Source organism: Macrotis lagotis, chromosome 1, assembly GCF_037893015.1.
Source record: "Macrotis lagotis isolate mMagLag1 chromosome 1, bilby.v1.9.chrom.fasta, whole genome shotgun sequence".
NCBI lineage: Eukaryota > Metazoa > Chordata > Mammalia > Peramelemorphia > Peramelidae > Macrotis > Macrotis lagotis.
In genome coordinates, this window is record NC_133658.1 from 930,221,415 (window position 1) to 930,234,844 (window position 13,430).

Consider the following 13,430-nt stretch of genomic DNA (forward strand, 5'->3'; position numbering starts at 1 on the left):
AATTTAACTGAGTATGTGTAAGTTAACTTTAAGGCAAGTCTGATGAGAAGAAGATTCAGGTGGTTCTAACCTCCTTTCTTTCCCTCTATTGCTTTAGGGTTTTTTTTTTTTTTGGAAGGCAATGGGGTTAAGTAGCTTGCCCAAGGCTAGGCAATTTTTTTTTATAATTTTTTTTTTAGGTTTTTTACAAGGCAAATGGGGTTAAGTGGCTTGCCCAAGGCCATACAGCTAAGTAATTATTAAGTGTCTGAGACTGGATTTGAACCCAGGTACTCCTGACTCCAAGGCCAGTGCTGTATCCACTGCACCACCTAGCCACCCCATTTCTTTCCCTCAATTGCAATAGGTCTTTTGTACTTTTTAATGTAATGTGATTTATCCAATTCAATCTCCTCCACACTCACATCTCGTTATTGTTCCCCCTTTTTAAGGAGTTATTGTTTTTAAATCATTCTATCTGAAAAGTTGAGTGTCCATCAGTTTTTGCTGAGTATGTTCTCTCTAATAGAGTTACAATTCTTTTTTTTAATTTTTATTAAAGATATTATTTGAGTTTTACAGTTTTCCCCCAATCTTGCTTCCCTCCCCCCCACCCCCACCCCACAGATAGCACTCCATCAGTCTTTACTTTGTTTCCATGTTGTACCTCGATCCAAATTGGGTGTGATGAGAGAGAAATCATATCCTTAAAGAGAACAGAATTCTCAGAGGTAACCAGATCAAACCATAAGACATCTGGTTTTTTGTTTTTTTTTTTTCTGAATTAAAGGGGATAGTCCTTGTACTTTGTTCATACTCCACAGCTCCTTATCTGGATACAGATGGTACTCTCCTTTGCAGACAGCCAAAAATTGTTCCCAATTGTTGCGCTGATGGAATGAGCAAGTCTTTCAAGGTTGAACATCACTCCCATGTTGCTGTTAGGGTGTACAGTAGAGTTACAATTCTTGAGAGTTATTAGTCTTTCTCCCAGGTAGGTATATAGTCAGTTTCATCTTATCCGATAGCAGTCTCTCCAACAAGTCATGAGTGTCCCCATCACTTCTGGTAAATGTATTTTCTCTAATAGCAGTATAATTCTTAAGGGTTATGAGAATATTTCTTCCAAGTGGGGATATAGCCACTTACATCTTATTAGACAGCAGTTTTTTTCTTTACCCCTTTTTTTATCTTTGCATGTGTCTCTTGAGCCTCCTGTTTGATGTCCAAATTTTCTATTTAACTCTTGTCTTTTCATCAGGAACTGTTGGAAGTCTCCCAGTTCATTAAAAGTCTGTCTTTTTCCCTAGAAGAGAAGACTCAGCTTTCCTGGATATTGGATTCTTGGCTGCATTCTAAGCTCCTTTCTCTTCAGAATATCTCATTCCAGGCCCTTTCATCCCTTAATGTTACTGTGGCTTCTTGGTATTTAAATTGTTTCTTTTTTGCTGCTTGTAGGATTTTCTCTTTTATTTGATATTTGTGGAATTTGGCCACATTTCTTGGTGTGTTCATTTTAGGATCTCTTTCTGGAAGGGATCAATGCATTCTTTCAGTAACTATTTTGCCCTCTGGCTCCATGATATCAGGGTAGTTTTCCATCACTAAATCCTGTAATATTACATCCAGGCTTTTTTTCTCTTCAGTATTTTCAGGAAGTCTTATATTTCTCATGTTATCTTTCCTCTATCGGTTCTTGAGTTCAGTGTTTTTTGCTGATGAGGCATTTTACATTTTTTTCTTTTTTTTTTTTGGATCTTTTGGTTTTGTTCAACAGAATCTTCTTGTGTTAGAAAGTCATTAGTCGGGGAGGCTAGGTGGCATAGTGGATAAAGCACCGGCCTTGGAGTCAGGAGTACCTGGGTTCAAATCCGGTCTCAGACACTTAATAATTACCTTAGCTGTGTGGCCTTGGGCAAGCCACTTAACCCCATTTGCCTTGCAAAAAAAAAAACCTAAAAAAGAAAGTCATTAGTTTCCACAGAATCCATCTTTTACTTTTTTTCGCATTTTATTTATTTATTAAATTTATTTTTATTAAAGATATTATTTGAATTTTACAATTTCCCCCAATCTTACTCCCCCCCCATGGAAAGTAATCTGTCAGTCTTTGTTTCCATGTTGTACCTTCATCCAAATTGGGTGTGATGAGAGAGAAATCATATCCTTAAAGAAGAGACAAGAACAAGATCAGACAATAAGATATATGGTTTTTTTTTTCTAAATTAAAAGGAGTAGTCCTTGAACTTTGTTCAAACTCCACAGCTCCTTATCTGGATACAGATGGCACTCTCCTTTGCAGTCAGCCTAAAATTGTTCCCGATTGTTGCACTGATGGAATGAGTGAGTCCTTCAAGGTTGATCATCACTCCCATGTTGCTGTTAGGGTATACAGTGTTTTTCTGGTTCTGCTCATCTCACTCAGCATCAGTTCATGCAAATCCCTCCAGGCTTCCCTGAAATCCTGTCCCTCCTGGTTTCTAATAGAACAATAGTGTTCCATGACATACATGTACCACAGTTTGATAAGCCATTCCCCAATTGAAGGACATTTATTTGATTTCCAATTCTTTGCCACCACAAATGACTGCTATAAATACTTTTGTACAAGTGATGTTTTTACCCTTTTTCATCATCTCTTCAGGATATAGACCCAGTAGTGGTATTGCTGGGTCAAAGGGTATGCACATTTTTGTTGCCCTTTGGGTGTAGTTCCAAATAGCTCTCCAGAAAGGTTGGATGAGTTCACAGCTCCACTAACAGTGTAATAGTGTCCCAGATTTCCCACAACCCTTCCAACAATGATCATTATCCTTTCTGTTCATATTGGCCAATCTGAGAGGTGTGAGGTGGTACCTCAGAGAAGCTTTAATTTGCATTTCTCTAATGATGATTTAGAGCAATTTTTTATATGGCTATGGATTGCTTTGACCTCTTTGCATATCCTTTGACCATTTGTCAATTGGGGAATGGCTTTTTGTTTTAAAAATACAACTTAGTTCTCTGTATATTTTAGAAATGAGTCCTTTGTCAGAATCATTAATTGTAAAGATTGTTTCCCAATTTACTACATTTCTTTTGATCTTGGTTACAGTGGTTTTATCTGTGCAAAACCTTTTTAATTTAGTCATCGAAATCATCTAATTGGTTTTTGGTGATGTTCTCCAACTCTTCCTTAGTCATAAACTGCTCCCCTTTCCATAGATCTGACAGGTAAACTAGTCCTTGATCTTCTAATTTGCTTATAGTATTATTTTTTATGTCTTAAGTCCTGTAACCATTTGGATCTTATCTTGGTAAAGGGTGTTAGGTGTTGGTCTAATCTAAGTTTCTTCATCCTTTTCTTTAAAGAAGAATTTTCTTCATTTATCTTTTGCAACTCCTTTTCCAGTTGGTCAATTCTATTTTTGAAGTTTTCCATTTGCCCAAATGTAGTTTTGAGAGAATTATTTTCTTTTTGCATTGATCAGTTGAGGATCTGAGAGAATTATTCCCATTTTTGTCTTTGTCCAGTTGTATTTTCCAATTTTTTTCTTTTTACTAGATGTTAATTTTTGAATTTCTTTTCCTAATTTTTCCAATTGCTTTTTAATTTCTTCAAGGATGTCTTTCTGGGCTGGAGATCAATTCTTATTCTTAGAAGTGCCAGATCTTTTAAATATTTCATCATGGGACTGCCTTTTTGATGGTTTTCCTTCATTTTTCTAGAGTCTTGTGTTGTGTGGAGCGGCTGCCTCTTAGAGGTTGGCTTTTGAACATCCTAGAGGCTTTGTTAACTTGGCTTAGTAATTTCAAGGTCTAGTCAGTAGGGGATGGTGTTGCTTTCTCTGGAGTGTTTGAAGTCATCTCCCAATCCTGGAGGGAGTTAGGAGGGGCAGCAGGGTCTCAGGTGACCTTGAACAATGGGCTGGAAACCAATCTTCTTTCAGCTCAGTAAGCTCCTTAGTCCATGCCTGTGCCTGAGGGGATGGCGGGGGCAGCTACCTTTTGTTCCTTGAAAAATGCTCCAAAAATATGGAGCTCAGGTACCCCACCAAGCTGGAAGATTTTCAGGTATGCAGAAGTCCACTTGCTCTGGCGGAAGTCTCCCTAGCTAAAGTTGGTTCTTCACCCACCTCACAACAAAATCTCTTTGACTAAATCATGTTCTTTGGCTCTTACCCCCTCCTGCCCTGACCCTCTGGTTTACTCTCCTGGTTCACCCACATTCCCCTGAGACAGACCTTGTTGTTAGGTGTTATTCTCCTAGCTTTTTTTTCTGGATTTTGTTGATTGAATTTCTGTTCATGTTATTTTAGAGGGGACCCATGAAGTACCTAATGCGGGGCCTTTCTTCTCTCCACCATCTTGGTCGGAAGTCCTACATTATGCTTTTAAACATGATAGATAAAAACAATATTCTAGGGTGGCTAGGTGATGCAGTGGATAGAGCACTGGCTCTGGAGTCAGGAGAACCTGAGTTCAAATCCAGCCTCAGACACTTAATAATTACCTAACTGTGTGGCCCCGGGTAAGCCACTTAACGCCATTTGCCTTGTAAAAGCCTAAAACCCAAGTGAACAATATTCTAGATAGTGGAATTCGGACAAATAGTGCGCATATCTACAATAACTGACACTGGGCCATATGAATCCATTTTTGGATAGACAATACTGAAAATTTTTACAAGATAACTGAGAAGAATAATCTTTGTCTCAGGCTGATTTTAAATTTATAAAAAATGTCTAAACAATAGGCCATCAAAACTAGTCTATACTGAATAGTAGGATAATCCCCTATTTAGAAAAGTACAATATTGGCATCACACAAATTCATTCAAAGAAAGAATTGAAAGTTCAAAGGAGAACATCTGTCAAGTACAGTGGATGTCACCAGGTTTGAGTTCTAGTCTTTGGTTGCTAGGATTGGGATCAGTTCACTTGGCCATTGAGACCTCATGACCTACATTGTAAAGTATAATGATAAAGCTATCTCTGTACTTTTCTCTAGTTTGTTATTAGGATCCAAAGCAATTGGGTGTGGAATTCTGTCCTGTAGGTTTCAGCTAATTATATTGTTAAATGATTGATTAATATAATTTAATTTTGATGCCTCTTTTTTTTGACTGGGGAAATTGAATGTCAGTTACTTTACTTTCTGCCAATAGAAATACGAGGATTTATTTATTCATATGTGTGTTTGTTTCCATCAGGTGGGACCAGGTTTGATGAGATGAGTACAAATCTGAAAATGACATCTTGGAATGACTATTCCTGTTACAAGGAAGAGAGAACCCACATTGTTGAGAAAGAATATAAATACACTCAACATCAAAAAACTTTCAGAAAATGTTCTAGTAATACTAGACTTAACAGAATCTACACAGAGGAGAAATCTTATGAATGTGGAAATATTTTGATGTTCAACTCCAGTCTAGCTCAGCATCAGAGAATCCACCATCTCAAAACACCTTACTTCTGTAATCACTGTGGAAAAGGTTTCATTAGGTGTAGCCATCTTGCTGTACATCAGAGAATCCACACTGGAGAGAAACCTTATGAATGTAAACAATGTGGAAAGGGTTTTACACACAGAATTAGTCTATCTAGACATCAGAGAATCCACACTGGAGAAAAACCTTATGAATGTAATTATTGTGGAAAGACTTTCACTATTAACTCCAATCTTGCTGTACATCAGAGAATACACACTGGAGAGAAACCTTATGAATGTAATCAGTGTGGAAAGACATTCACGCAGGGCTCCAATCTTATTAACCATCAGAGAGTCCACAGTGGAGAGAAAGGTTATGAATGTAATCAATGTGGAAAGGCTTTCACACGGAGCACACATCTTGCTGTACATCAGAGAATCCACACTGGAGAGAAACCTTATGAATGTAATCAATGTGGAAAGGCTTTCAGAGCAAGGTCCAGGCTTGCTGTACATCAGAGAATCCACACTGGAGAGAAACCTTATGAATGTAATCAATGTGGAAAGGCTTTCAGAGAGAGCTCCAGTCTTGCTATACATCAGAGAATCCACACTGGACAGAAATCTTATGAATGTAATCAATGTGGAAAGCCTTTTAGTCGTAGATCCACTCTTGCCCTACATCAGAGAATCCACACTGGAGAAAAACCTTATGAATGTAATCAATGTGGAAAGACTTTCAATCGTAGCTCCAGTTTTGCTAGACATCAGAGAATACACACTGGAGAGAAACCTTATGCATGTAGTTATTGTGGCAAGACTTTCACTTCTAACTCCAATCTTGCCGAACATCAGAGAACTCACACTGGAGAGAAACCTTATCCATGTAGTTACTGTGGCAAGACTTTCGCTTCTAATTCCAATCTAACTGAACATCAGAGAATCCACACTGGAGAGAAACCTTATGAATGTAATCAATGTGGAAAGGCTTTCAGAGCAAGTTCCAGGCTTGCTAAACATCAGAGAATTCACACTGGAGAGAAACCTTATGAATGTAATCAATGTGGAAAGGCTTTCAGAGAGAGCTCCAATCTTCTTATACATCAGATAATCCACACTGGAGAGAAATCTTATGAATGTAATCAGTGTGGAAAGACTTTCAGTCATAGATCTACTCTTGCCCTACATCAGAGAATCCACACTGGAGAGAAACCTTATGAATGTAATCAATGTGGAAAGACTTTCAATCGTAGCTCCAGTTTTGCTAGACATCAGAGAATCCACACTGGAGAGAAACCTTATGCATGCAGTTATTGTGGAAAGACTTTTGCTTGTAACTCCAGTCTTGCCGAACATCAGAGAATCCACACTGGAGAGAAGCTTTATGAATGTAATCAATGTGGAAAGACTTTCAGTCATAGATCCACTCTTGTACTACATCATAGAATCCACACTGGAGAGAAACCCTATGAATGCAATTATTGTGGAAAGACTTTCACTCGTAACTCCAATCTTGCCGTACATCAGAGAATACACACTGGAGAGAAACCTTATGAATGTAATTATTGTGGAAAGACTTTCACTTGTAATTCGAATCTTGCTGTACATCTGAGAATCCACACTGGAGAGAAACCTTATAAGTGTAATCAATGTGGAAAGACTTTCAGGCAGGGCTCCAGTCTTGCTATACATCAGAGAATTCACATGGGACAGAAATCTATGAATGTAATCAATGTGGAAAGGCTTTCACACACAGAGAAAGTCTAACTATACATCAGAGAATCCACACTGGAGAAAAACATTTTGGATGTAATTATTGTGGAAACACTTTCACTTAAAACACAGTCTTCTTGTACATCAGAGAATGCACACTGGAGAGAAACTTTATTAATGTAATCAATGTGGAAAGACTTTCAGGCATGGCTCCAGTCTTATTAACCATCAGAGAATCCACAGTGGAGAGAACCCTAGTGAATGTAATCAATGTGGAAAGGCTTTCAGAGTTTCAGTCTTGCTGTACATCAGAGAATTCACATGGACCAGAAACCTCATGAATGTACTCAATGTGGGAAGGCTTTCACACACAGAGAGAATCTAGCTCTACATCAGAGAATCTACCCTGGAGAAAAACCTTGTGAATATAATTATTGTGCAACGACTTTCATTTCTACCTCCAATTTTGCCGTAAATCAGAGAATCCACACTGGAGAGAAACCTTATGAATGTCATCAATATGGAAGGACTTTCACACAGACCACCCATATTACTACTATACATCAGAGAATCCACACTAGAGAGAAACCTTATGAATGTCATCAATATGGAAGGACTTTCACACAGACCACCCATATTACTACTATACATCAGAGAATCCACACTGGAGAGAAACCTTATGAGTCTAATCAATGTGGAAAGGCTTTTACATTTCACTCCAGTGTTGCTCACCTTCAGAAATGCATCGTGGAGGGAAACCCTATGTGGCTTCTCACATGTTTATCAAGAATGGAGTTTTCAATGAGACTTTCACAGAAAACTCCATTCTTGATAAACATGTGAGAAGCCACAGTAGAGACAAGCTGTATGAATGTCATTAATGTTGAAGGACTTTTAGAGTTTGCTCTTTTCTCATTAAATCATCTGAAAATTAACAATGGGAAGAAAATTTAAGAATGTGATCACTGTGGAAAATTTTACAGATACAAAGCAAGTTAGAGTGGACATCAGAGAATCCACAATAACTTTTTAGTATCATGAGTGCTAAATTTTTTTAGCAGACATTCTTCCCTCTCTAAAATTAGAAAATCCACAGTAGAGAAAAAAGCTCTTTAATGTCCTCAGTATGGAAACTCATTCAGACTTAAAGCATCCCTTATTCCATTGGAGAATTCAAATGAAATAGAAATCACATCCCAGTAATGAATGTGCACAGTTTTTCCAATGGAAACCTGTCAAGCAGGAGAATATTCATCTCAGAAAGAAAATCTCTGGATTCAATGTGGGAACTTCTTCACCCAAAATCACTCTTCCCTTACATGTAAGATTTATGAATGTCCATAAGGAGCCTGTCGTTACCTGGGAGATGCAGGTCTCTGAACAAAGGAATATTCACATTTGGAAGACATTTTATAAAAGCAGTAATTATGGGAAAAGCTTTATCTGCATCTCAAACATGAGTATACATTGTAACATCTTGTAGATGAACCTTGTGGATCTAATTATTGCTAAGAGACCTGTCCCTGGAGCCAGATTTCAGTAGACATTGCAAATTCATCCTGAGCTTCTCACCCTGAAAATTGTCATGATTTTTCTTCAAATCCTAAGGGTTCTCATGACTCCCCTAAAATATTTCATGGCATTCTGAGAACAAAACTTCTTCAGCCATTCCCCAGTGGTTGTGTACTCTTTTTTTTTTTTCATCGTATCAGTTCCAAATAATGTCCTGGTAAAAATATTTTTTTATGTTTGTTTGGAACATTTCTTTTGGTAACAATTTATGTAGACTGTCTGGTGACCCAGTGAATAGAGGACTGTCTCTGAATTGACAAGAACTGAGTTCACATTCATTCTTTGGTACTATACAGGTGCGTGACCCTGGGCAAATTACTTCACCTATTTCTTCCTCAGTTTCCCTATTGGTAGAATGGGATTAATAATAGCCTCTACCTCCTAGGGCCCATATGAAATTTAAATGAGACAATATTTGTCAAATGCTTTTCCAAACCTTAAAACACTATATCTGCTACTTGTTTTGATTTTTCCTGGAATCATAACTCTCTGGCAAGTTTACTGACTTCAATGTTATTATGACTTAACATGCATGGATACTTTGATCACTTTTCCTTTTATTGAAATTGATACCCTGTGAATGGTGGATAAAAGCATTGTGTTGTAATAGGCAAAAAGATTTATCATTGGAAAACAGAGTTTCAATCCAGCCTCAGATGCTCTCTGGCTGGGTCTCTGACTCCACTTACTTGTCTCTAAATGAGGAGGTTGGACCCAGTCTGCTCTATGGTTCCTTCCCACCCAATGTCAGTTATTCACCAAAAATCTAATCATATTTTTATATGTTGATTTGACAGTATATATTTATGAAAATGGATTTCTACTAGAGAAACTTTTTGTAATAATTCCCCCCCTTCCTGTTTTCGCTGTAATTGGAGCCACATCAGTTTTGTTTGTGCAAAAACTCTTTAATGTCATGTTCATCTGGGCTAAGTCAGTGTTTAACAGATTCTCTGAGATGACTTTATTTTAGGTGTTGTCTCATTCAGTTTTCTCCAGAGATACCGGTGATCCAGATGTTTGGGGTTTTTTTCTGGTATGAGAAAATTTAAATCTTTTAACTTATGATAGTCAAAAGTACCATATTGAGGTCAAAATGAAACATCAACTGAATTATCTTAATCCAGATATCACAGAAAATATTCTTCAGCTTTTTTATCATCTTTGTCTCATTGGTCAGCTCTCCCTCATACCAGATTTCAAAGATTTTCCCCAAGGGTGTCTCCTTTGGCACCCTATTCTTGCTTGCTTTGGGCCCTATGATAAAATGAAAATGAGGTTCTTAGAGTCCCCAAAGGATAAAACTTACTTGGTTAATTCTGTACCTGGCTATGATATCCTGTGAGATAATTGTCTGCATAGGATTTGTCCAACTGTACTATAGGTACAATTTCCCTGTCTTTCTTCTCACAGAACAAATGCCATTAATAAGGTAAAATGTAAAGTCTTATTGGTGATTTTTGATTAAATATCCTGAGGGAATTGTCATCAAAAATGAGATACCATGAAGGTTTACAGTTGGTGGGTTAATTAGTTTTTGAGAGCCAACACTATAATATTCTTTCATCATGATTGTATGATTAGACGATGTGACTCAGTTGTCATAACTGGATTCAGAATTGTAAGTGAGGAACAGAATTATCTTCAGTACTGGCTTAATAAAAATGTTTGTGTATTAGAAGAACTTATTTCATATGCCCTATCTTGAAATTGATCATATAAATATGTCCCATCCCGGAATTTATTCTGACACTTGCTGTTATTTTGTTAATTTTTGAATGAATTCAGTTGTGCAAGAGGCATTGTATTTTTTTTAAAGGTATTCTTTTAGTCGTTTCTTAGGGAAGGAATGGCAGTGAAAAGATAATACTGGAATGATAACTTTGCACTTGATTTTAATAAATAGTTGAAACAAGATTGGTAATTATATATTTGAAATATAAAATTTGGCTTAAGAATTTTTTTATTTTTTCAGGAGTTTCAATTGTTCATTGTAAGAATGTTAATTCTTTTATCTAGTGATGTTCTTACTAGTGCTGGTAAGGGTTGAACTGGCTCTCATTACCTGTACAGGTTATGTGAAGGAACACTATCATTCTATTAGAAACCAGGGAATTCAGGGAAGCCTGGAATGATTTGCATGAGCTGATGCTGAGTGAGATGAGCAGAACAAGAAGAACATTACACACCCCAGCAACAACATGGGGGTGGTGATCAAACTTAATGGACTTGCTCATTCCATCAGTGTAACAATCAGGGACAATTTGGGGTTGTTTTTGATGAAGAATACCATCTGTCTCCAGAGAAAGAATTGTGGAGTTTGAAGACAGACCAAAGCTTATTACCTTTAATTAAAAGAAAAAATTTTCTTATGTAATTTTGCTATCTCATACTTTAATTTTCTTCTTTATGGTGATTATTTCTCTCCCATCACATGCAGCTTAGATCAATGTATACCATGGACACAATGTGAAAGACTAACAGACTGCCTTTTGTGGTGGGTGGGGGGAGGGAAGTGATGATTAGGGGATAAAACTCTAAATGAATAAGAAAGCCCCAAATGGGGTCACAACTTAAGAAGCTGGTTTTACTCTTTTTATTTTTAACTACTTAACTCTCAAAAAAATAGATTGGAAAGAGGCATTGGAAATACCCAGTATTTACTTTTGTCATTGTGGAGGTAATAGACTAGCCTGATTTTTCAAGTTTGAGGAATGCCAAAATATGTCCTCTCCAAACCCTTCCTCAAAAACCCAATTATGAAAATCCTCTTTGAGAGATGAATTTCCAAAAAAGATGATCCAGGAAATATGACTGGCTTTATATCTTGCCAATTCTCACCAAATATTCAAGTTGAAACTTTTACTACTAATAGGATATCGAACAAGCTTAAAACTAAAAATATACTTGTTTTCAAGAAGGCCTTTACATTACCCAGTGAAGATCTGACTCTTGAGTGTCCCAGAGAAAGGGTCAATCCACAAAGCATATATCCCCTATTTGCTGTCTAATATAATATACTGTAATTTAGAATTAAATATTTCCGATTGAAATCTGTTTTATCAGCATATAATTGAGGTTAAGTCTGAAATGTTCACCTCTGCCCTTAAACAAGGTCTGTATCTCTAAATAAATCTGAAGGCAGGCTTTTTGTGAAACAGCTTAGTCCTCTTCTAATTTGAGTCTGTGAGGTTATCTTTCAAGTTGTCAACAATCAGAATAAAGGTCATCCTGGAAAGCTGGAACGTGTCCTGATTATCTAGATAAGAGAATGAATAAATTCTTATCTTTATATTTTGGCAGAAGAGTAGAGTGTAGTCCTGGGGCTAATTGGATCTTATGAATTCTGATATAGAACAGACCTTGTGGATGGCTTAGAGAATCATGAAATAATCAGTGACGTCTTTATGTGCAAATGTTTAACCTAAATGGTTTGTCCTCAAAAGTTTTATGAGCCTACCAATTGTATAATTGATTATTCAGATAGTGCTATTTTGCTGTTCTCAAGGTTGCCTTCTATCCATGGAGTCTAGTAAGATCCTAGAGAATCTTCATTTATAAAACTGACTTTTTAAATTTCATTTTCTTTAGCTTAAGCAAGTTGTGGTAAACACTGTAAACTCCCTTTGTAAAGAATATGTCTACCATATATGTACAGAACCCTAGAAAATCATCTAAAAAGCCACTTGAAATTATTAATAAATTAAGCAAAATAGCAAGATATAAACTCACATAAATCAACATTTTCATATATGAACAACAGAGCCCAAGTGCAAGTTAGACATTCCTTTTAAAATTACATGGGAAGCCAACTCCCAAGAAAACTGTTTACACACAATTACAAAGCCGTTTTCAAGCAAAATCTGATTTACACAATTGGAAAAAATGTCAAATCCTCATGGTTAAGATGAGCTAATACAGAAACAAAGGTAACACTCTACCTGCATTGAGTTATTTATTTGGTGCCATACTAATCAAACTTCCAAATAACTATTTTACAAGCTAGAAAAACAGTAAATTCATGTGAAGCAACAAAAGATCAATAATATTGAGGGAACTTTAAAAAAAATACATAGATAGCCTTACCCTTGCAGACTGAAAATGCTATTATAATGCCACAATTTTAAAAACAGGTACTGTTTGTGAAATAGAATAATGGATTAGTGGATTAGGACAGGTTCAAAAGAAATGGTAGAAAATGAGTACAATTAAATATTATTTGAAGATCCAAATGACATTTATTTCTAGGATAAGAACTCAGTATTTGAGAAAAATCACATATCTAAGTAATTATTAAGTGCCTGAGTTTACATTTACACTCAGGTCTTCCTGACTCCAGGCCAATTGCCCTATGCACAGCACTACCTAGCTGCCCCCATTTTTATATATTATAAATGAAATTATACATTTTCTACCTAATTTTGTTCTCATCTCTTGTTTATCCATAAATTGTTTTCTTATCCAAGTTTGAGAATTAATGATTTATGTTCTTTACTTCTTGTAATATTTTTCTTAATGTCTAGGTTGTCTGTCTACTTTGATCTTACCTTGGCAAATGATATTCTTGACCCTTTCAAAGGAATTTTGATGATTTTTTTCAGTTCATTTTTTTATATTAACCCTATCTATGAACCATTAATATTGCTCCAATTATTTAAATCTTTTATTTGTATAAAAAGTATTTTGTTATTTTGTTCATATAGTTCCTGGATGTTTCTATCAGTTATAATCTATAATTAATTTTTTAAAATTTA

At 36.3% G+C, this 13,430-nt stretch overlaps 1 protein-coding gene across 1 annotated transcript in view; it reads left to right on the forward strand.

Annotated features, from left to right (window-relative positions):
* Positions 1-13,430, forward strand: part of LOC141512451 (uncharacterized) — a 72,480-nt gene that overhangs the window by 34,523 nt on the left and 24,527 nt on the right. The window contains 2 exon segments of the mRNA XM_074221408.1: positions 5,171-7,081; positions 7,248-7,361. Of these exon segments, the coding sequence (XP_074077509.1) occupies positions 5,171-7,081; positions 7,248-7,361 (2,025 nt within the window).